Source organism: Spermophilus citellus, assembly GCF_964194105.1.
Source record: "Spermophilus citellus genome assembly, chromosome: 5".
NCBI classification, from domain to species: Eukaryota; Metazoa; Chordata; class Mammalia; order Rodentia; family Sciuridae; genus Spermophilus; species Spermophilus citellus.
Genome location: NC_138186.1, coordinates 124,185,355 through 124,210,749, shown reverse-complemented (window position 1 = coordinate 124,210,749; position 25,395 = coordinate 124,185,355). Strand labels below are relative to the sequence as shown.

Here is a 25,395-nt window from a genome sequence, read left to right as displayed (position 1 = left end):
TGCACTTTCTCCATATTCATACATGAGCACATGTGTTTTTTCTTGTTTTTTTACTGGATCATGTGAGAACCAACTGCAAACATTATCATGATACGTCACCTCTAAATACTTTAACATGTTATCTCCTAAGAAAATGGTCATCCAACATTCTTATATTACAATATGATTATCACACCCAGGTTTTAACATTGTCACAATATCTAAGGTAGGAATCACAGTCAAATTTTTTAAGCTAAAAATTTATTGTGATCCATGAATTAATCAGGGATTAAACATTTCATTTATTGTTTCTTTAAGAGATATATTTTTTAAAAAATCTGGTTTATTAAAGTAGTTATATAGAACATAATTACACACTTTTTAGCTATACAATTTCAGTATGTCTTTTTGTAAACTAATATTAACAAATGTATATATCAGTATAACCAATATTCAATAACGATTCAGAATATTCATTATTCTGAAAAGTTCTCTTTTGTCTACTTGTAAAGTCAATTTCCTTTCCTCAGGTAATCACCAGTCTCATTCCACCCCAACCCCCAACATTTTTCCTGGGGATTGAACCCAGTGTATTCTACCACTGATCTGTATGTCCAGCATCTTTTTATTTATTTATTTATTTACTTTTTAAATTTTTTAATTTTTTTTTTATTTTGAGATAGGGTCTCACTAAGTTGTTCAGGCAATCCTCCTGCCTTGGTCTTCTGAGTTGCCTTGATGATTGGTGCCACAATGCCTGGTTACCTATCTGATTTTCATTCATAAAGATTCTGTTTCCAAAATACTAAATGTAATCATGCACAGTGCAGCATTTGTGCATGGCTTCCTTCATCTAGCTTAATGCTTTTGAGATTAATCTATGTTGTTGTATGAGTCAGTAGTTTGTTGCTTCTTATTGTTGAGTTGTATTCCATCACATGAATGCATTGTACTATCCATACACCAAATGATATAAATTTAGACCATTTCCAGTTTTTGGTGATCATGAATAAAACTGCATTAAGATTTGCATATAGGACTTTTTTTTAAAGACATACTGTTTCATATCTCTTGGGTAAGTACCAGAGAATCAGAATGCTACTCAATTAATACCAAAGTATTTATGCTATTTTACATTCCCAATTTCATAACCAATAGTAGGAGAATAACTTTAATCTTTTTTGGAAGCTTTAGCTCCAAAAAGATTTCTAAATTCAACTCCAAGATACCTAAATATCTAGTTATAGTGGTTGCCTATGGGCAAATGAGTTAAATGAATGGAAAGAAAAGAAGGGAAATTTCCCTTTTATGGTAAATCTTTTGAATTTTGTGAATGTGAAAATATTGTCTAGTCAATAATGAACATAAATACTAATAAAAATTAGTATTCTAACCTCAAAAAAATCTACCAATAGAAACTTAAAAGTTTATGGAGACAGATTTCTTAATTTGTGTATTTTCTTCATACCTTACTAAAGTTTGGAGGAGGGTTTTTGCCTCTACATAAATTTGAAAGAGCCCATACAGCATTTCTGGTTGTAGTAAGTCTGTTTGAGTTTGTTAATAACCTGTCAAAAAAAGGAAAAAAGGAACTGTCACTTTATGGTCATTTTTTTTTCACTTTAGCTATTTTCTATCATGATATACAAACTCTTTGCAATACATTTTAAGATATTCATTATATTTTCTTTTTTTTTTTTTTTAAAGAGAGAGGAGAGGGGGAGGGAGAGAGAGAGAGAGAAAGAGAGAATTTATTTATTTATTTTAGTTCTCGGTGGACACAACATCTTTGTTGGTATGTGGTGCTGAGGATCGAACCCGGGCCGCACGCATGCCAGGCGAGCGCGCTACCGCTTGAGCCATATCCCCAGCCCCTTCATTATATTTTCAAAAGCAAAAATAAACAGCTCTATATTTTAAATCTTTTTTTATTTTATTTTATGACAGTGGAATGCATTATAATTCTTATTACACATATAGAGCATAATTTTTCATATCTCATCACATTCCACCATCATTTCTAATTCCATGCCCCCTCCCTTCCCATTCAACCCTTCTGCCCTATCTAGAGTTCCTCTATTCCTCCCATGCTCCCTCTCCCTATCCCACTATGAATCAGCCTCCTTATATCAAAGAAAACATTCGGCATTTGGATTTTTGGGGTTGGCTAACTTCACTTAGCATTATCTTCTCTAACTCCATCCATTTACCTGCAATGCCATGATTTTATTCTCTTTTATTGCTGAGTAATATTCCATTGTGTATATATGCCACATTTTTTTTTAACCATTCATCTATTGATGCCTATTGAAGGGCATCTAGGTTGGTTTCACAATTTAGCTATGGTGAATTGTGCTGCTATAAACATCGATGTGGCTGTGTCCCTGTAGTACGCTGTTTTAAGTCCTTTGGGTATAGATCGAGGAGAGGGACAGCTGGGTCAAATGTGGTTCCATTCCCAATTTTCCAAGGAATCTCCATACTGCTTTCTAGATTGGCGGCACCAATTTGCAGTCCCACCAGCAGTATATGAATGTACCTTTTTCCCCACATCCTCACCAACACTTACTGTTATTTGTCTTCATAAGAGATGCCATTCTGACTAGAGGGAGATGATATCTTACATATTTTAAATCTTGACTCTAAGATCTGAACAAATTCTTAAGTCATAAATAACTCTGAAAATAGTACATGTTGTGGGAAACTTAATTACTTCTATATATTTTAAAGAGTACTAGATTACTTTTAACCATGAAAATATTACATTATACAAATTCAGGAAGCAGGGAATACAATGTAAAATTAAATGAAGATCATTTATTGATAAGGGGATTCTTTGTTTTGTTTTTAATAGATTACTCTTCTAAATATTTCTTATCTGATTTTCAATGACTAAAGAAACTGAGTGTTTAAAACAAGAATTTTTCCTTTCAGCCTCCCAATAAGTTAGTAACAGGGGCCAGGTGCAGTGGCGCACACTTGTAATCCCAGCAGTTTGGGAGGCAGAGGCAGGAGGATTGACAGTTCAAAGCCAGCCTCAGCAACTTAGTGAGACCCTGTCTCTAAGTAAAATATAAAAAAGGGCTGGGGATGTGGCTGTGGCTGAGCACCCCTGTACCAAAAAAAAAAAAAAAAAAAAAAAGTCAATAACAGCTCCCCACAAAAACAGAATAAGTTCTTTTTAGTTATTTATATATCCTAGTTATTTATATTTAAATAGGAGATCCCACAAAGTAGTAGTCATTGAAACTTTAGGAAGGTGTAAACTCCAAGGCCATGACAGATCCTTATAACTTACAATAAAAGCACACATACCAAAATTTGGATTGCTTTTCCATGAGTCTGTTAACCTCTTGAGGACCTCCACAAACCTGCTACACAAATATAGAAACTCTAGGGCTAGGGGTATAGCCCAGTTGGTAGAGTGCTTGCCTTGCATGCATAAGACCCTGAGTTCAATCCCCAGCACCACAAAAAAAAAAAAAAAAAAAAAAAAAAAAAAGGAAAGAAAAGAAATATAGACTATAGATTGAAAAAAAATCCCCATTTTGGAGTGACATCAGTAAAAACAGTAAAGAAGGGAATATTGAAAGAGTTGCAAATATGGTCAAAATCAAATTGAACTCTGAAAGATAATCAAAAGAGTATAGTAACTAAAAGAACTTTTATTCAGGAAAGGGCTGAAATATGTTTCACAACAGGAAAGCTTTCTGACATTTTAATTTACCCTAGCTCAAACCCCCTTCAGTTTGACAGCAGAGTTTAACATGGCAGTCTGTTCCCACTGTGAGTTCCTGATTCCAGAGGGAACAGAGCAGACTAGTTTCCTTGGACTTCTGTATCTGCACTTGGACCTGTGTGAGGATTCCCTGAAATAGGGAATCTTTTGTCTTTGTTTTGCCTACCTGGAAACTGCCAGGGTGGAAAAGCAGTTATGTAAAGAATGTTCCCTGAGGGGCTGGAGTCTTAGTGGTGGAGCACTTGTCTTGTGAGTGTGGGGCACTGGGTTTGATTCTCAGCACCACATATAAATAAGTAATTAAAATAAAGGTCCATCAACAACTAAAAATTATTAAAAAAAAAAAAAGTTTCCTGAGCCAGGTGTGATGGCACAAGCCTGTAATACTAGTGGCTTGGGTGGCTGAGGCAGTAGGATCACAAGTTCAAAGCCAGCTTCAGCAAAAAGTGAGGCGCTAAACAACTCAGTGAGACCCTGTCTGTAAATAAAATACAAACTAGGGCTGGGGATGTGGCTCGGTGGTCGAGTACCCAAGTTCAATCCCCAGTACCCACCCTGCAAAGAAACTAGAAAAATTAGAGTCAATAAAATCCAAAATTACTAGGGCTGGGGTTGTGGCTCAGTGGCAAAGCACTTGCCTCGAACATGTGAGGCACTGGGTTTGATCCTCAGCACCACATAAAAAAACAAATAAACAAAATAAAGATATTGTGTCCATGTATAACTAAAAAAAAGGTTTAAAAAAAAAATCCAAAGCCACAAAACTCTTAAAAAAAAAAAAAAAAAAAAGGATCGACAAATTGCTGTCTGGACCAATAAAGAGACTCAAATTACTACAATTAGAAATCAAAGTGAGGATATTACTATTGACCTTTCAGAAATAAAAAGAATTATCTGATTATCTGAGAATATTGTGAACAATCAAAGGCAACAAACTGGGTCATGAAAAAGAAATGAGAAAATGGTTAGAAACAATCAAATGACTCAAGAAAAAATAAAAAATATGAATAGGCCTAAAATAGATAAAGATATTAAATCACTAATTAAAACCTTCCCAATAAAGTTCAGCATTAGAATGGTTTCACTAGTGAATTCTACAAAGAATTAAATCCTTCTCATTCTTCCAAAACACATAACAATTCCTAATTAATTTTAGGAGGACACCATTACCCTGATACTAAAGCCAAAGACAGTACAATAAAAGCACAGACTTTTGAAATTTTTATAAATTTTTAGAATTTTTGAATTCTTTATGAATATACATCCAAAATTCCTCAACAAATTTCTAAGAAATTAAGCTCACTAGCATATTAAAAAGATGAAATACTATATTATCCCATGGGTTTTATCCTAGGAATGCAAGGATGGTTCAATTAATAAGTATCAATTAACACATAAACCCACATTAATAAAATGAAGGCAAACACTTGATCATTTCAAATGACATATTTAGAAGAACTCAGTTTTGTTAAAAAAAATCAACATTAGGAATAGAAGGAAACTACATCAACATGATAAAGGACATTTATGAAAAACCCAGAACTATTATACTTGATGATAATTAGTGAAAAGTTTTTATTCCAACACAAGAACCAAGACAGTGATAGGGGTTTTTGCTACTTCTTTGCAACATGGTACTAAAAGTTCTAGCCAGAGCAATTACAAAAGAAAAAGAAATTCAAATTGAAAAGCAATAAGTGAAATCTATTCTCAGATGATAAAACCTTATATGAATAATTCTAAAATATTATACATGAAAAATTATTATTGCCAATAAATGAATTCAACCAAATTGCTAGGCGTAAGATAGACACCAAAAATCAGTAGTATTTCTTTACATTACCAAGTGAAAAAAATTAACAATTTTATTTACAATAGCATCAAAACAAATAAAATTCAGATGTTCTTTGACTTATGATGGGGTAACATCCTGATAGATCATCATTAGTTGAAAATATTGTAAGGCGAAAATGCATATAATACACCTAACCTACTGTTAGTAGTTTGAACCTTAAATCCTCCCCACATTGCCCACTGAGGTTTGTGTGCTAAAGGTTTGGCTTCTAGCCTGTGGTGCTATTGGGAGGTACTTGGACCTTTAGGAGATGGGGTCTAGTGGATGAAGTTAGGTCAGTGGAGGGCATGCCCTTGAAGTGGATGGTGATCTTTTTGTTTCCCAATAGCTATAAGTTAAGCAGCTTTGCTCCAACATATGCTCCCTGCTATGATGTTCTGTCTTGCCACATGCTCAAAGTAATAGGGCCAAATAACTATGGACTGAAATCTCTGAAACCATGAGTCTAATAAATGTTTCCTCCTTGCAAGTTGATTTAAGAGAAACTAAGAGATACAGAAATTATACAATTTGAATTTTTTTTTCTGGTTTTACCTACTTTCAAGCCACTGTGGGCATCACTAAACAAAATTAGAAAACACTGTTGAAAAACTTAATTGTATATTGTAAATATAGTAGAGGAGTCAGTAGAGTGCTTGCATTGTGTGCACAAGGCCCTGGTTCAATCCAGCACCCTCCCCCACACACACACACACACAGAAAGTAGAGGATATAGTTTTCTTAAAGTAGAATTAATTTAATTGGAAAAAGTTTAAACAAAGCACTTACTCTAAAAGAGGTGGAAGTATATCACAATTCAAAACAAAATCTCTGCATTCCGCATTATCTCCTGCAATATTACCAAGTGCCCAAACAGCCTTAAAAAAAACAAGAAAAAATTATACTCTTAAGATAATACCTTAATTAAAATACACCCTTAAGAATGATACTTTAGTACAGAATGAACAAAATCACAATTTTCTACAACATGTGAAAATGAAAAGTAATGTCAGAAAGAAATGAACATTTTAGAAATTCAGGTTTATAATTTTAAACAAATTAATTATAAGATAAAGGAATTTTAAATGTTCTTGTATGGAAAGACAAAAGATATCTACTCAGGAAATTTTCCAATTATTTATACTAGAGGCTTGTTCCTATGAAAAGAAACCTTCTAACTAGTGGATCTGTAAAACAGGAAAAGAAAGAGACAATGCATAGGGCTGGGGATATAGCTCAGCTGGCAGAGTGCTTGCCTTGCATGCACAAGGCCTTGGGTTCAATCCCCAGCACCACAAAGGGGAAAAAAAAAAAAAGAAAGAGACAATGCATAGAAAAATAAAGTAGTAACTAACATGAGAATTAGATGAATCACTGAAAATAAACTTAAGATTAGTCAGATTTTATTATCACTGTAAAGATAAATGGCGGCAAAGATCAAATTATTCACTCATTAAATTTTAGTTAGAAGAGAAATTATGCAAATACAAATTATTATTTTATTATATTCTCACTTTGAATTTTTCCTATAAATACAAAAGTACACACTATTTTTCAATTGGGAAAATTTTAACTTAACATTTTAAACATGAACTAAGACTTCTGACTTCTAGTTTAGATATACATATTTTTTAAATTTTTGAAAGAAAAACTTGTAAAAAATAAACATAAACAGGGCTGGGGCTGAAGCTAGTGATAGAGTACTTGCCTAGCACATGCGAAGCACAGGGTTTGATCCTCAGCACCATATAAAAATAGATAAATAATTTTAAAGGTATTGCGTCCATTTACAACTAAATTACAACTAAAAAAAATTGTTAAAAAACAAACAAACAAACAAAAAATCCTTTAAAGTAAAGGTATTTCTCATCCTAGGAAGTATAATATTCTCTCTTTTTTTTTAGAGAGAGAGAGAACTTTTTAATATTTATTTTTTAGTTTTCGATGGATACAACATCTTTATTTTTTTATTTTTATGTGGTGCTGAGGATCGAACCCAGCGCCCCACGCATGCCTGGCGAACGCGCTACCACTTGAGCCACATCCCCAGCCCTATTATATTCTCTTGATGTAGATATTATTTTTAGAGACCAACTTTGAAATATGTAAAAAGACCCTTAGCAATTTTAGATCTGTTGATAGAGTAGTCATTTTCTCTAATAAAAAATTGAGAGGTATAAGAAAATTACATATAGTGATGTTCATCACAAAAATTTTAATACTGGAAATAAATGTACAATCAAGTAATTGATAGCAAATTATAGAAAATATCTGAGTTTATACTGAGTAATCAGGAAAATTTTCTTGGAAGAATAATTAATGTTATAAGAAAAAACTCCCAATATTCATATTAAGTAGATTTTTTTTTAAATGGTGATGAATGGAATGGTAGAGAGATCTATAGATCAACACGCATAAAAATGATGTGAAACAAAAATACCAAAATAATTTATTTTCTTTGGATGGTACAATTATATTTGATCAAATTTTCCCTCTTACAAGAAAATCTTGAAAATATATTCATGAAGTACATTAAAAATGGTTCTATTCAAAGTAATGTAATAATTAAAAACAGAAAAATATAATAACTACTCCCCCCACACACAAAATAATTAGTTAGACTGACCCAGCTTTAAAACCTACCAGCCATTCATGATTTCAAGTAAACTATTAACTTTTCTGGGTCTCAGTACATTGTTTTGTAAATAAAAAGAGTGCTTCCTATGCTAGCTGATATCACTCTTACTAAGAATCTAGGATTATGCCCCAGACATTCATTCTTTTACCCTTCTAATCTGATACTGAAAAGAAATTACTGTTTTTAACAAGTGCAATGTACAAATTAGTCACAAAAATTACAAATCATAATTACAAATGGCATTTTCAAGATAAAATTAATACCTAACATACATAATAAGTTAGAAACTTAACTTACATAATACATAATAAGTTAGAAACTTAACTTACCTGTTCCTGAACATCTTCATGTTCTGAATTAAGAAGTCTGATAAAAATTGGAACAGCCCCAGTTTCAATCACTACCTTGGTATGCAGAAAAGTTCCAGATGCTATATTAGTTAGTGCCCATGCTGCTTCAAACTAAAGTAAGAGAGTAAAATAAATAAAACCATGAAAAAAATGTCAGAAAGGAGAAAAAAGGAAGAAGAGAAAGAGTAAAAACATAACTGGACAAGTCTGAGAGAAAGACTGACATGATTAATAAGATCCATTTTGTGAAGTCAGATTTCATAGATGAAAACTCTTAATTAAGAAAAACAAAAGTATTCTTCAATCTGTAAAAACAAGAACTGAGAAGGGATAAATGGTAATTTACAAAACAAACAATATATAACACACTTTAGTTAATAAAATTGCTGATGTTTGAGAAGTATTCTGAAGAAAGTTCAAAAATAAATGAAACACTACTTTATAGAGCAACAGAATCATAAAAGGAACTTGTTTCCGTAGGTAGCAAGTAGCCCCAACCTCCTTATATAAAAAATAAGAAAATGGAATTTTAGGAATTTAGAGGTATTTGTTCAACATCAAGATTTCATTATTAGCAGAGATAGTACTAGGATTTCTGATGATCTTTTAAGCAGGAGAGTTTCAAAGAAGTTATTCACATCAATTCAATTAGAATTTGGATAAATTTATGATAGAATTTAACAGCAGCTACTAAGAAAAATTGAAACCATGGCTCCCAAACAATAAAGCTGTAAATTAAGAAAGCAACATACAAATTCACAGGCAAACTAAGCAATGACTATAGCTTAAAACATTGAAGAGACAGCTTTCATATTACGGTAGATATCATCATTAACAGAAATTGCACACAAAACCATTACTGAAATACTGAAAAGTATAGTTATTGTTATGTACAAGACTAAGAAAAAATTTATACTAAAAAGTAGTGGAGACAATAGTTGTGACAAATTGTAAATAATGAAATAAATAAAAGACAAAAGACAATTAAGGGGTTGGGGTTGTAGCTCAGTGGTAGAACACTTGCCTGGCACATATGAGGTACTGGGTTTGATCCTCAGCACCACATAAAAATAAATACATAAAATAAAAGTATTGTATCCATCTACTACTAAAAAAACTACACATATATTTTAAGAAGACAAAAGATTACTCCACAAAATTCTCCATTCATAAACCTACTGAAGAACTGTGAAAAACTAGAATGCATATGTATGATTAAAGAAAGAAATGGGAACTTTCTAAAAAGGAAAAAAGAACTTCTATTCAGTTCAATTTCACTTTTACTATGTGGCAATAATGCTAACTCTTCTGATTTGTCAAAGAAATAAAAAAGAAATCTGGATATTCATTTGAAATTTCCCAATTTTTAAAAAGTCTAATTCACATGTTTTAAAACGTGTGCAGGCAAACAAAACATGTTTGCAGGTCATTCTGGATTATACACCACACACAGGTTTTAGACAGACTAATAGCCTGAACTAATATTCACATACATAGTATGGTGCTATCCCAAGGTTACACTATTGTATTTCATTAGGTATTAATTATAGTAACTAATAAATATCAAGTTCCCTAAGTCTTGAATACACTATGCTATTCTCTCAACCTAAAACTATTTTCCTACTCTCAGTTCACCAAACTCTCCTTCGCCTTCAAGACTATTTTGGGAAGTCTTCCTTGATTCCCCCCATACAGGATAAGTTGCCAAGTTCACAGTGTTTGAGAACTATCATATCATATAATATTTTGGAACTATAATCTCATATAATATTTGACTCAAGCTAGTCATTTTTTTTTTTTTGATACCAGGGATTAGACTCAGGGTACTTAACCATTGAACCACATCCCAGAAGTTTCTATCTTTTATTTTGAGACAGGGTTTCCCTAAGATGCTTAGGGCCTTGCTAAGTTGTTGAAGCTGACTTTAAACGTCTCAGCCTCCCGACCTGTTGGGATTATAGGCGTGCACTACCACACCCAGCACAATCAATGATTTATTCATTTCACTCCCTTACAATTAAAGAGCTATATAATAAAATAGATATCAGAATACTCAGGTGTCTGGAATCTGGGCTTTTGTATAAAGTCATTAGACTAGATCTCATGATTTCTGATCCAAAAATAAATAAGAGTAAAAAATCAAACCAGAAAATAAAGTAGCCTTTTCCTCAAAGACCCTTATTATACACATTCTCAACAATTTTTCACATTCACATGTGCTATATATTCCTCTGCTTATGTGAAGCTTTTCCCAAATTATTCAGGTAAGTAATTATTCAGGTAATTAAGTTGTAAATCCAACAACTGTCAAATAACATTCCCTCATTAGTGACAAAAACAGCTAGGTGCTGAGGCGCTCAGTCACAGAAATGTGGCAGAGCTTTCTCCCTCCTTCTCGGGTTCGAGGATCAGTGCATGGATGTGTCTTGCTACAGCCCCATGGGTGAAGCTATGCTCACCTGTTCCTTTGTAATATAACCCCTTGCCCTGTTTAGGATAGAATCTTCCATGGAAGTGCCTTGTGTGTGTCCCCTTCTCTTACTGTGCCCTTGGGTGTGGCCTACCCAGGTGTCAGTCAACCTGCTGACACTATACATCATGAAGATAGACTCAGCCCTCTAAAACCTGACCCTTTGCCTCATTTGAATAGCTTTTCTTCAATAAAAGGGGTCAGTGCATGCTCTCGTTCTCTCTTTCTGCGGACCCTTAAGGTCAGAGGAGATGTCACAGTGACTCCAAACAAAAAGGTACTTGTGTCTCTTGTGTGGTTATTTTGCGCACCCAGTCAGCCCCGTTCAACTGGAGTAATCCCTGAGCCATTTGGTCTTAAGAACAGAAACCTGACAGTTAGGTAAAGGTTTAGGGAATTCCTCAAACTGACAGAATTCCACCCTGTACTCCTACTTAAGAATTTACTTAACAATAAAGTCAGGGAGGATAAACTGTTTGGTTCTTTTAAAAATTAAAATATTTGCAAACTTTGGTAATTTTCCACTAGTAGCAAATTATATAGAACACATCTTAAATCATACATGGTTGAAAAGTAATGCTCTTTGGGAAAAAACAAACTTTAGTCACATTTTTACTAGATTATACTAATTTATTCTTTGTTTCAAAAAAGGAACTAATTGATTAGTTAAAATGTTTAAAAGGAAAAAATTATAACTGTGGTTAACTAAGAAACAAAATTAACTTAACCATTGGGTTAACATTTTAGTTTGAGGTTTCCTAAAACAAAAAATATTTTTTGAAGGATAACAACCATAGAATTTTTATTAACATTAATTAAATCTTATATATTTTTAAAATATTGCTTAATAAAATAACAATTCCTAGAGGAAACAAGCATTATCTTCATGCCCAGGGCAAGACAGATGAGAAGAATGTTTTCCTTTAATTGCCAAGTACTTTCTGAATGCTTATAATATAGTCAGTATTGAAGAATTTTAATATGGAAACTTCAAAGTCATTTCTACAAGAGATTAAGAAAGAAAACTTCAGACTCACTTGTAAGGTACAATTTTCATTTCTTTCAAGGAATTTCACAAATCTCTGTACAACTCCTGGTTTCTGTATAACTTGATCTATTGGTGGATTAGGTTCTAAATATCAAAAAAAAAGAAATCAGTTAATATATAGACACAAGAAGCCACTTATCTGGTCCCTGTTTCAATTATCAGGGCACATAAAATAACTTTAACTGGATATAACTGAGGACAAATTTTCTCATAATTGCAATTTGATTGATTGATTGATTTAGGTGCTGGGGAGTCAACCAGGCAGCAGTCCACCACTGGGCTATATCTCCAATCCCACTACAATGTTCTTCTAATTATTAATTTGAGACCCTAGCTTAAACTGTTTTTATACTTATATCAATAGGATAAAACAATAATATGTATTTTTAATCCTTTTACCCTTCACATTAAAAAAATCAAAACTAAATTATACAGTTATAGTTTACACCTTCACCTTTCTTGTTTTTTCTCTTTTTCCAAAAGAAAATTCTAATTTTACTATCCTTTTTTCCCTAAATTTATGAGAAAATTTGCTTTGCTTTTTTTGAGGGTACATGGGAAATGAGATTAGGAGAAAAAAAAAAGGAATTGTGTTTTAAGTTTTTGTTTTGTTTTTTTGGTACTAGGGATTGAATTTAGGGGGGCTTTACCTCTGAGCTCCATCCCCAACCCTTTTTATGTTTTATTTTGAGATAGTCTATTAAATTGCTTAGGGCCTTACTAACTTGCTGAACCCTTTCTATGTTTTGAGACAGAGTCTCACTAAGTTGCTTAAGGCTTCATTAAGTTGCTGAAGCTGGCTTTAAACTTGCCATCCTTTTACCTCCTGAGTTGCTGGGATTTTAGGTGCGAGTCACCGAGCAATAGAAAACAGGATTTTTTGATTAGAGAGTAGAGAGAGGTAGGTACCAGACAATCAGCTATCTCTCTCTCTACAGTTAAATACAGACATAGATATATAACATATACATGGATAAGAACCTAAATATGGTCTCTTCCTGGAGAATTAAAACCAACACATTTATGGTTACTTTCATCTAAAATAAAACAATTTAAGTGCACTTGGATCAGCAGCTAATCTAACATATTATGAACTGTTACCAGTATTAAATGAATCGACAGAATAATGGTTTCTATACTTGTAAAGGTTAATGAACTCTATAAGACCTTTATTCATTATGGCAATATAAACATAAGCAAAATAGAGGACTTATCTGCTTCCGCAAATTTCTACAAAAATGAATTTGAAAAAAGGATGATTTGTGATTTACATCTACAAGACTGGTCATTCTAGGGGAAAAGGTGATTTTAGCAAAAGATCATTATTATGACTTTAATTAAAGGGGTACAAACTTGAGCTACGGGTAGCCTATGGATTAGCCAGAGACATACTTAGATGTCTCTAAGATCAAGAGTAAGAATACTCATTACAATAAATAAATGCTTCCAAAAGAGGCAAAGTTTCCACTTGTTTTTGCCTCTTTTTGTTCTAGTTATTCTACTTTCCCATTTCTCCTACACTTGGTGGATCAAGTGAAACTGTATTAAATCTAATACTTTAATAGCCCTGACAGAAAATCAGTAAAAGAAAATATCTATAATTCCTGATGTATACCCAATCTGTGCAAGTAAAATCCCACTACCAAGAAGAAACAGTGATTCCCACTAAGGAAAAGATAATACAGATTAACAAAAACAGAACCCTTTGAGTAATTAGAGCGAATGAGGATAGAATCCTCTGACCAAGGAATTCTGAATCCAGACAACTTGCTCAATAACATCAGAAAGGTATTACATAGGCACACAAGGCTTAAAAGAATTTTTTACCAAAGCAAACATATAGGGAGTGTAGAGAAAAAAATCCTTCAAACCACGCCCTAGCTTAATGAATCAAACTACAGAATTCAGTAATGGTGAAGTTGTAGCATAAAAATGCTGGTGGCTGACTATAAAAATAAGGTGGTGCACAGCTGTAATCACAGTGACTCTGGAGGCCAAGACAAGAGAAGTGTAAATTCAAGGCCAGCCTGGGAAATTAGAAGATCTTCTCAAAACATAAAAGGGCTGAGGATGTGGGTCAGTGATACAGTGTTCCTGGATTCAATCCTTAGTACCAAAACAAACAAAAAGTGGCAAAATACAAAACTATAAAAATTTCATTAATCTGTTATAATATAAGAGTATAAAAAGAAAGAAGTCAATCTTGATTGTATAAGGATTTCTTAATATCGCTAAGCTAAAGCTTGGAAGAAGAATGGAAAACAAAACTCAAATGTAGAAAGCACAAGTAAAAGCCATGGATTCTATGTAGACCTCACCATGAGATTTCTTTTCAATTCTGTCTCTATTAGGAAGATAAAATAGCTGATCCAAGGGCATTTTCAAAGTCTTATCAACATATATGGAATTTATAGAACTATAATTTCTAATTAGAATTACTAATTGTATAAATTCCATATATAAAACAAGAGATTAAGACATATCTTTATTTAATGATAAATTCTTATAAACAATATAAAATTGCATAAATAATATATAGGCTATTGTGAATTATGAAGGGTCAATAAATAAGGCAAAATATTCTATCAGAAAAAGACCATACAAAATGCTATTACATTAACATATCTTTTAAAAAATAATTATGTTGGTAAAAGTAAATTAAAAAGAATACATGTACAAACTGAAAACGAGAGTGCAAATTAATAATCTTTATTCCCTTTCATCCACTATTTCACTTTGTAAATATATGTTCAGAAAATTTTAGATCGTATAATGATTTTTATAGCAGTATTTATGATAACCAAAAACTTTGGGAAAATGTAAGGCCTGACTGATTAAATTACTACTTAACATTCACACTCTATAATGTCCTGTTACCATTTAAAAAGTCATGTCTGAAAAACACTTTTATAAGAATATACAACCTTATTTCTTGGTACCAAGATCTTTTTTCTTTTTTTAAAAAATATTTTATTAATTTTTGATGGACCTTTGTTTATATGTGGTGCAGAGAATAGAATCCAGTGCCTCACACATGCTAGGCAAGCATTCTACCATTGAGCCATGACCCCAGCCCCTACCAAGATCATTTTTATATTTGCTTTTATTTGGTGGGGGGGGGGGCGCCCTACCAGGGATTGAACTCAGGGGCACTCAACCACTGAGCCACATCCCCAGCCTTATTTTGTATTTTATTTAGAGACAGGGTCTCACTGAGTAGCTAAGTGCCTCACTTTTGCTGAGGCTGGTTTTGAACTCAGGCTCCTCCTGCCTCAGCCTCCCGAGCTGCTGGGATTACAAGTGTGTGTCACTGAACCCAGCTTTATATTTGCTTTTTAAAATTCTTTCATATTTTGCAATTTTTCCACAATCAATGTTACTTTCATAATATTTTTAAAAAATAGATATTATTTTGAAAGATACTTTACAGAGAAATGAAGACCTACTATATCCAGCAAAGGTATCTTAAATAAAAAAAAATGAAACCACTAAAACAAAATTCTACCACAAAATCCTATAATATCAAATAAGCATACTGAAAATAATTCTTGCCTTTAGAAAGCAGCTTTCTAAATTTCTGTGTTGCTGTTAGCTGTTGTTCAGCATTATTAGAAAAAATCATTTGAACCATATCTGTGGTAATAACTTCTTCCTAAAACACACAAAAGAAAATTTAATTTTTTGCATGACTAGTATCTTTTGCAAACACTGTTTATGAAATATCGTTGAGGTATAATTAAAAATACATTTTTTTTTTCAAAATATACCTCTGGAATGGGTACAGTAGAACTGATATCTGGATCCTGGATAGGACTTTCTAACATAGAGTCGTCATTTCTGGGCAAAGAGACATTTCTGCGTTTGAACAACTGCAATAAAGAGAAATCAATGTAAAAACAAATCCATTTCATAGGGAGATAACAGATGGCATATTAACTGAGTTAATATCCCTACGTTTATTAATTGAGGAATAAAAATGAAGGGGGGGAGAAAGGAAGAAAGAAACATGGTGAAGCCATGAACGTAGATTTATAGCTACATTTCTTAAATCAAAAATAAGAAAGAAATCTGGCTATAGTCTTTGTGGTTCCTAACTAGTACTGCTGTTCTTCAATCTGTACACACTTCAACAGGATTTTTTTTTAAGTGCCTACTATAAATATTAAGATGTGAAAGACACCACAGAGTGAGAAATGATAGATCATATTATTAATTGATTAACTGATTGTGATATTGGGGGTTAAACACAAAGGAGCTCTATCACTAAGTTACATTCCCACTCTTTTTCTCTCTTTTTTTGAGACAGGGTCTTGCTAAGTTGTCCAGGCCGTTTTCAAACTTACATTCTCCAGTCTCAGCCTTCCAAATTGCCTGGATTACAGAGTATATCATCAACTGACATTTTTTTCTACTTTCTTCACCAATCTTTTAAAAAACTAGTTTTAATTTGTAAATATGAGGGCCAGACCCTCCTATTTATTTGTATGTATTTCTAAATCTAAGTAGATCTTGGAATGAAAAATGCTGAGAAGTGCTCTCTAAATGATTTTCTATTCTTTATGTCACATCTGCAAAATATAAACAAAGGAAACTTAAAGAGATCTGGTTGATGAAACTATAGGAGGAACAGATGAATGAATAATATGGAAGATTACTATAATTAACTTAAAAGATGAAAACCACAAAGCAGTAAATAAACATAATTAATGTTTTCTAGGAAGCACATTTTAAATGAAAAATGGCAGTGATCTAAATGAGTCAAGAGTAAAAATAAAGTGGGGTAGAAATATGATAACATGAAAAGTTTATCCATAAAATGAAAAATCCTTTCTATAAGTGACTAAAAATTGCACAGGGATTTAAATTCATAAATTTGCAAATATTATTCCTGGAATCTAATAAATTAAAAAGTGGATTTACTTATAATCAATTTTTAAGTTTCCACTTAAAGTTACCTAAAAATCAGCAATAATTAAACTTTTCAACCTCTGTAAAAATTTTCTCAAACAAAAATAAATATTTAAAAATACCGACCTGTTCTTCCCTTTTTTGTTTTCGAAGCTGTATTCCTTCTTCTTCTCTTCTTCTACGCATCTCTTGAGGATTTAGGGCTTTATTCTTATAACTTTTCATTCTATAATTATCTTTCCCTGGACTAGCCATGGAATCTTAAAGAAAGAAAGAAAAAAAACACACATGGATAACTCTCAAAACAACATAAAACAACATAAGATAATTCCTCTAGAGCAACTAAATTCAGGCTCACAGATTACACAGATCTCAAAGATCATTCTGAAACTCATGTCCAAGGAGCAAAATGAGCAAATATTTTAGGAATTACATGTTTGTCATAAGTTTGTTTTCTGTTACTTTACCAAAACACCTGAAGTCAGAGTAATTTATTTTAAAAGAGGTTTATTTAGTTCAAAATTATGGAGGCTGGGAAGGAATCTTCTTGGCTTGTGGATAGGGCAAGAAGTTAGACATGTGCAGAGGGGAAGGGAACAAAGATGTTGACTAGCTCATAAGATCCACATTTGTGAGAACTAATGCATTTCCAAAAAAAGACATTAATCCGTCTTAATGGGCCCAACTCTGAACACTGTTACATTGGCAAATTTCCAAATTGAGTTTTAACAGGGACAAATCATGTACAAATCATAACAGTATTAGACAAATAATAAATTTTAATCTAAATACAAAGTTACTACCCTTATTTCATTAAGATTCAACAACCTTCCTTACTCTCTTACCTCCCATGGTACTTTGACCTTTCTGAAGTAGGATGTATCTTATAATTGCTGTTAAGTCAGGAAATAATAATGAACTATTTAGGTAATCAAAAAAGAAAAAAAACACTTCTAAATTATAGCTTCTGACAAAATCAAGAAATAGCCAGCACTAAATAGTCTTATTTTCAATGAAATACAGTAGCAGGATTCAATAAGCATACCTCAAATATTTACTGGGGTCTGGCTTCTTTCACTTACTTAAGGTACTGTCTTAAATTAAATACTAAGGCCATAAGCTTCATAACCTTAGTTATAACTACAATGTCAGTTCTCAGTCCTCCAGTAATAATTAGTTCTTTCTCAATATTTATACATTCTATCTTTAAAGTTTTGCTACAACTGTATTTCAAAATATATATACTTAAGTATATATAAAAATATAATATAAAATTTTATATCTGAAGTATATGTACTATTATGAAATGGGCTGGGGCTGTAGCATGCCTAGCATGCATGAGGCACTGGGTTTGCTCCTCAGCATCACATAAAAATAAATAAATAAAATCAAGGTATTCTGTCTCTCTCCAACTACAAAACAAATTTTTAAACAAATTAAAAAAAATTTCATGTTTGAAGTATATGTACTACTTGTACTTTTAAAAATGAATTGCATAAGTAAACATTACATTGATAGTTTGCTTTATCTGATATGAATACTAAAATAATGATACTGTATCCTATTCTGGATTTACATATGAAGAAAAATCAGTTTAAAGCAGTGTTCTCACTTAAGTTAAATATGAGAGACAGTTACTACCTAGTATGTTACTCTGATGAATTCAGAGGCTAACAACTAAGCCTAACCTGATGATATTATCAATCAGCTTATGAAGTAAACACAAAAGGAGAGGCTGGCTTCTATCTGGCATCCCAGATAGAGTAGACAGACTAACAAAGGGGAAGATTTTATTGTATAATAAAATACAAAATACATATGCATTAAATCCTATAAGAACATCTTGAGGCACTCTGAATGGCTTCACTGTTATTCTATCTTGATGAGACAAATTCTCCAGGGAAGAGGATAGAAAGGAAAGAGAAGCAACAAGCATTTCAAACAGGACTATACACAAAAGCAATGTTTTCGGAAGAACCCTGGCATAGCCAGGTGCTGTGATGCTTGCCTATAATCCCGGCAATTCAGGAGGCTGAGACAGAAGGATTACAATTTTGAGGCCAGCCTGGGCAACTTATCGAGATCCTGTTTCAAAATTTAAAATTAAATAAATACAAATAATAAAATATCCCCAGTACCAATTAATAATAATGATAATAAAAAGAAGCCTTGTACAGCCTCAGAACAGGAAGAAATCCAGTGTACCTGAACAAAAGGATGCAAGAGAAAAGGGACAAGAAACAAAGCTTTAAGGGTAAAACACATGTGGTTCTTGCAATCCAGTTCGGAAATTTAGATTTGATCCTAAAGAATAAAATCAAAGAGATTAAGGAAAAAGTTGTCTCAAATAGTACAGGGAGAGAAAAGAGAGATGCTGAAGACCTAAACTATATTAGTAAAATAAAAATATAGAAGATAAGTTAGATTCCAGAAATATTTCTGAAACAGATTCAGTAAGATTTAGAAGCCAAATTTAACAGATATGTAGTAAGGACTAAAAGGAATTGGAGTATGACTTCATAGTTTTTAAGCTTGAGCCATTTCAGTATTATGATAAAATAACCCCAAACAGGGAATAAACTTGAAGGATCAAGAGGATCAGAGGAGTGGTTATTTTGTCTGCCTGCTTGTTTCTGAGAGAATAATGATGAATTCAGTTATTTTAAGTTCATTTTTAAAATTACATTCAGTAAAGATCACTTTGGTTTGTAGTTCTTTAAATTGAACAAATGCATAGCCATAAAACCATCATAGTCAAGACACAAAAGAGTTCCTTTACCCCTAAAAAAATTGCCTCATGCCTTTCCTATTAACCCTCTCCCTAGCCCAGCTCCCATGCTTCATACTTGGGAACCACTGATTTGTTCTGTAGCTGTATACTTATACTTTTCCCTGAATTATACATAAATGGAATTGTATAGCATTCAGTCTTCTGAATCCACCTTCTATTTGCGTCATCCCTGCTATTGGCATTATTGTTAGTCCGTTCCTATTGCCAAGGAGCATTTCACTGTTGGGATATATCACGTACCTATTTGGTTTTCAGCTGAAGGGCATTTGATTTGTTTCCAGTTTTAGGAGGTTATAAATAAATCTGCTACAAAAATTCACATACAAGTGTTTCTGTAAACATAAGTTTTTTGATTCCTCTCAAGTAAATATTTAGGAGTAGAACTGAAGGATAATATGGTAAGTGTGTATTTCACTTTATAAGAAACTGCCAAACTGCTTTTCAAAGCTACAATACCATATTGCCTTCTCATTGGCAATATATGAGAAAGAGTTCCAAATGTTCTGCATTCTGTCTCCACTTGGTATTGTCAAGACTGTTGGTATTGTTGTTAATTGTAGCCATTGTAATAATTATATACTGACTCTAGTACATAGGTCCTTACTGATCATCTAATATCATGGAGAGTTATAAAAAAAAATCATCAAAGGAGAACTCTTGAGGAAACTCACATTTTAGCAGAAAAACAGAGAAAACTTGAGGTCACCACTAAAGTTTGACAAATTTCAGTAGTGATAGAGCTAGAGGTAGAATGGAATGGACTAAAGATTTGAGAATGTGGGCTGTGGGTATAGATCAGTGGTAGAGTGTGTGTGTTAGCATATCCAGTGCCCCGGGTTCAATTCAATACTTTCTTTTTTTTTTTTTTTTTTTAAAGAGAGAGTGAGAGAGGAGAGAGAGAGAGAGAGAGAGAGAGAGAGAGAGAGAGAATTTTTAATATTTATTTAGTTAGTTAGTTAGTTAGTTAGTTAGTTCTCGGCGGACACAACATTTTTGTTGGTATGTGGTGCTGAGGATCGAACCCGGGCAGCACGCATGCCAGGCGAGCACGCTACCACTTGAGCCACATCCCCAGCCCGCCCCGGGTTCAATTCATAGCACCCAAGAAAAGAAGCTAGTTTGTGTCTTTGAAATTAACCCTGTGTATTCTGGAAATTAAAATGCATTTATATTTGACCAAAATTCCTTTTAAAAATATTTAATGGATTTTAGCAATATTGCATGCACTTGTAAGTAATCATCATTAGAAACTATTCAATCTTAACTTTTTAAAAATGTTTAGTATTACTCTTATTATCTTATATATAAAGAAATCCTCTATCTCACTAAGAGCTTAAGCTCCAAAAGGAAAAAGAGAAATCAGAGTTTATTACAAAGCAAACTAGGCCTCAACATTAGTTGCTGAAATATGACCAACAAGTGGAAAATATTGTAATGAGAATATTCATGGCAATAAATCTCTCAAGATATTTAGCACCTATATGTATCACATTTTCTAGACAACCTCTAAACTTTTTTGATCACACATCTTTACATATGTAAAATGTGTGTGTATTCATCCTCAATATTTATTTCTAAACATCTATTACTATGCTAATATGCTACCCCATCATAAAATTACAAAAAAATTTATTTTTTTAAAAAGGACATTTTTAGCGGGTGCCATAGCAAACGCCTGCAATCCCAGTGGCTTGGGAGGCTGAGGCAGGAGGAGTTCAAAGCCAGCCCCAGCAACAGTGAGGCGCTAAGCAACTTGGTGAGACCCTGTCTCTAAATAAAATACAAAATAGGGCTGGGGATATGGCTCAGTGGTCGACTGCCCTAAGTTTAATCTCCAGTATCCTCCCCAAAACGGAAATTTTTAAAAAGATGGCTCTAATGTTTTCTTTCCACATTTAATTGGATCATTTTGTGTCCCCAAACTGGTACTACCACATACACGCAATCTACATGCTACTTCTGAGACCGCTAACCTAGGCAACCAGACTAAAACATTTAACAGAAATGTTTCAATATAAATTTGTTATCCAAATAAAATATAGCCCCCAAATTCATATATCACTTTTCCCTTTTTCTTCTATAGTATGCTTCTTACTTAATGCCTGCGTTCGTTTTCCTGTCTTGCTTTAAAGGTGATGTGAAGGCCAAGGAAAATAATCTCTAAAGATGTCCCATCCAATGAAATTGTTTTGTTCACAGGAAAATACAATTTAAAAGCCTGATTCAAAAGCTGGGGGCATTTGAGGATGGGGTTGTGGCTCAGCGATAGAGCACTTGCCTGGCATGTGTGAAGCCCTGGATTCGAATCTCAGCAACACATATAAATAAATAAAATAAAGGTCCATCAACAACTTAAAACAATCATTCTTTAAAAAAAAAAGCTGGGGCATTATAAGTTACTTTAAATACATAAAAAAGCTGTATAATCACGCGTTAAATTTGCAAAACAAGAGAAATTTTTTTCACTCATAAGCTTAATTTTTTACCCAGTTCTTAGAAAAATCATGTTTAAGTTAAGCAAATAATTAGAATCTGAACTTAGTATTTTCTTTTTTTCTGATATCTGCCAATTGAATTTTTCCTGCCAGTAAAGACTTCATTTCCACGTATCTGACCTTCTCACTAGAAAAATTACAAAACTGTACAAAGAGCTAAGCACCCACCTGACGCCCCTACAACCAAACAAGCAGTACTTAGTTCTGAAGACACTTAGTTCCTTGCTCACCAGGAAATCCTCTTTCCTATAAAACACGAGTCATTACTGAGTACCGAAATTGCGAGACGAAGTCAGAAGTCTTTTATCTTTCTTCGATGTATTCAAAAAGGTCAAGAGTTAATGTCAGTTCCATATTTTTGAAGTACCACCGGCGTCTAATGCTTTCAAATCCTTACACGCATTATCGATTAAACACTATTAAATTTTTCATCTTGGAACGGAGACGTGTGGAACCCTGGACTGAGCGCTCTCAGGCCAGCAGGTAGAAGAAGGGCAGCTGGAGGAGGTAGAGCTGCTTCACGTAGGTAACCCCAGGATCCTGTCTCTTGCACTGTGGTATTTCCATAAACTCCCAGCCACTAGTTACCAGGTGTGAGCAGCAACCTTTGGCAAGACTACGTACTGAGAAGAACCACCCAGAAACGGTGAGCGATTGAGGTGTGAGGATCAGATCCGCTGCCTAAAGCTCCTTCCAAGGACCAGCCTAGCTGTCAGAAAGAATCTCTCACCGCGCCTTCTTATCTACAAGGGAAAGTCGGGCTGCCACGCCCCCACGACTGCTGTCACCCTCTGGAAAATCTGAGAAACACCCTGTTAAGGCCAGGTCCAGAACCCTTCGCAAGGAAACGAGTCAATAAAAACAGTGGCCACAAGAACTAATGGAATTCAAAAGGACCAAGCCTGGATTTCCCCAAACTGGCCTGTGTCACTCCCACTTACCCATTAATGTGATATTCTCCGGTGCCCTGACTCCAGTGCGGGCGGAGATTAAGGTCGGCTTCAGGTAACAGAGTGGTGGTCGTTCCTAACCTAGCGCGAGCGTAGCGACCCGGTTCGCATTCCAAGATGGCGGCCACCTGAGCCCCTTCCCCGAGACCCCGAGGCTCGGCTCCCAGAAGCCCTTGCGCTCGGCGGCGGCGGCGGCGGCGGCGGCGGCGGCGGCGGCGGCGGTGGAGGCGTGGCCGCACAAACTAGCAGAGGGGCGGGGTGAAGTGCACGCCTCAGCCACGCCCACTCAAGGAGAAGCGGCCTGACGGAAGCCTAGGGTTCTTCACGCTTGCGGTGACCAGGTTGTGCGCTATTGTCCATAGCTTAACACGTGTTAAGGAGACGAGCTCTGATTCATTCATTAATTCATTCATTCACCTATCCATCCTTCAACCTAGTATTGATTGAAAGCCTAATCTGTGCCAGCCACTGTTTTAGGTATTGGGGATCCAGTACTAAAAACAAAACAAAACGGCAAAAATTCCAGCTGCATGAAATTTACACCTTGTCTTTCACCTTCATGAACTTCTCCCTATATGCTCATTTGTTTCAAGCTTCTTAATTGGCCATTCATATATAATCTGGGGTTCTATAATATCTGCAAGGTTTTGACAAATATGTAGTCACTGATGTATGTAATGAATAGTAATTCCAGATCAAATGCTCTAGAAATCTATCCCAAATACACAGCCTTTAAACCACCCTGTAGATCAAAAACCAGTATTGAAAACAGACTAAATTCTAGATGTGATGCTAGGCACAAAATTCACAAGATACATAGGAATAATTCCTATCCTGAAGACATTTGCAATATTTTAGGAGGGTGAAGGGGAACATGACAAATTGTTAGGTTTACTATGTTCAACAGTTGAAAAATAAGCAAATTATTTAACTGTGCTTATGTGTGGCTGAGAAACAAAGAGAGCTGCTTGATTGACAAATGAAACATGGGCAGGGCTTTTGAAGTATTAATAGGATTATATCTACCTTAATCTCTTAGCAACTCTCCCCCTTTTCTATTTCCTTTTTCTGCTCCCTCCAGAGAAACAAAATACACAGACCTGGTAATTGCCTCATCATAAAACTGTTGTGACTACATTTCACCCAGTAGAATAATCTCCCCACTTTAAGATCCATAACTTAATTATATCTGCAAATTCTTGTCATTTTAGATTTGGAGAGGCAGTGAAATGTAAATGTACATGTTCAATCTACCACATTTACCCACAAAATCCTCAGAATGCTTTTTTTAAAAAGAAACTGTTCATCATCAGATCATGCATCCATCCTTAAAGAAAAATGAACAACACAACACCATGTCCCTGAATGCCCCCCTATCAATTCCCCCAAACCTTCCCAAATTATGGAAACAATGACAGTACCTGGGCTAAATATGTCTAAATGCCTATTATCACACAGAACACTGGCTCACCCTTTCTCTTATACCCTGAGAACTAGGGCAAGTTAATGTTATCTGTATAAAGTTATTTTCTTGTTTTAACATCAGGACTGTTGCTCCTTGGGAAGCTGGTCACACAAACAAACTAAACAAGTTAATACTGATTATATTACTGCTTCTACAGAGTAACATATAAAACCCCTTTTTCAGTCGTGACTGAGGTAGAACTGAAGGCACTGTGGAAAGGACACATATCATTCGACCCACTGGTCACCACCGAACAAAAAACTGAGGGAGAAGAGGCACTGCTTGGCAAAGCACCTTCAGGGACAGGTGCTATCTGTTCAGTCTGTCACTTCTGGATCTTCCCCTTAAGCATTTATCAATAAAGCCTTATGCCTGTGTCCTCCGGTATTAGGCTTATATCTATCAATAGGTGGCCCATTCAGGACGATCTTTCTTCCTAAGAGACACTGGTGGTAAGATCAATGTAGTATGGCCCATACTTAAAGGGCCAGTAACAGATACTAGAAAAAGAAACTCAGAAACAGTGAACCAGAGGAACCCTGAAACCATGGCTGACAGACGGGAACCTTTAAAACAGACAGATCTGCTCATACAGAATTTCTTCCGCTTACAGTACATATGACAGCTCAACTCCAACTGCAAGACTGTATAATTTGGAAAGCTATTCAAAGCCAGATTGTTACAGTAAAACATTATCTTTTTCTTAGGCTTATAAGTATAGGTGGCCC

General features: G+C 34.2%; 1 protein-coding gene across 5 annotated transcripts in view; it reads right to left on the bottom strand.

The window, feature by feature from the left end:
* KPNA5 (karyopherin subunit alpha 5) overlaps positions 1-23,399 on the bottom strand; it is a 41,258-nt gene extending 17,859 nt beyond the window's left edge. For 4 of the 5 annotated variants that reach the window (XM_081296122.1, XM_081296124.1, XM_081296125.1 and 1 more), the window contains exons 1-8: positions 23,194-23,398; positions 17,093-17,226; positions 15,826-15,927; positions 15,611-15,710; positions 12,048-12,142; positions 8,520-8,651; positions 6,342-6,430; positions 1,448-1,547 (exon numbers count right to left, since the gene is read on the bottom strand). In XM_081296122.1, coding sequence (XP_081152248.1) covers positions 1,448-1,547; positions 6,342-6,430; positions 8,520-8,651; positions 12,048-12,142; positions 15,611-15,710; positions 15,826-15,927; positions 17,093-17,226; positions 23,194-23,197 — 756 coding nt within the window. In that variant the 5' untranslated portion in view covers positions 23,198-23,398. Of the gene's footprint in view, positions 1-1,447; positions 1,548-6,341; positions 6,431-8,519; positions 8,652-12,047; positions 12,143-15,610; positions 15,711-15,825; positions 15,928-17,092; positions 17,227-23,193 lie in introns of all 5 variants that reach the window. The other variant, XM_081296126.1, reaches the window with a different exon arrangement.
* Between the last annotated feature and the right edge of the window lie 1,996 nt (positions 23,400-25,395).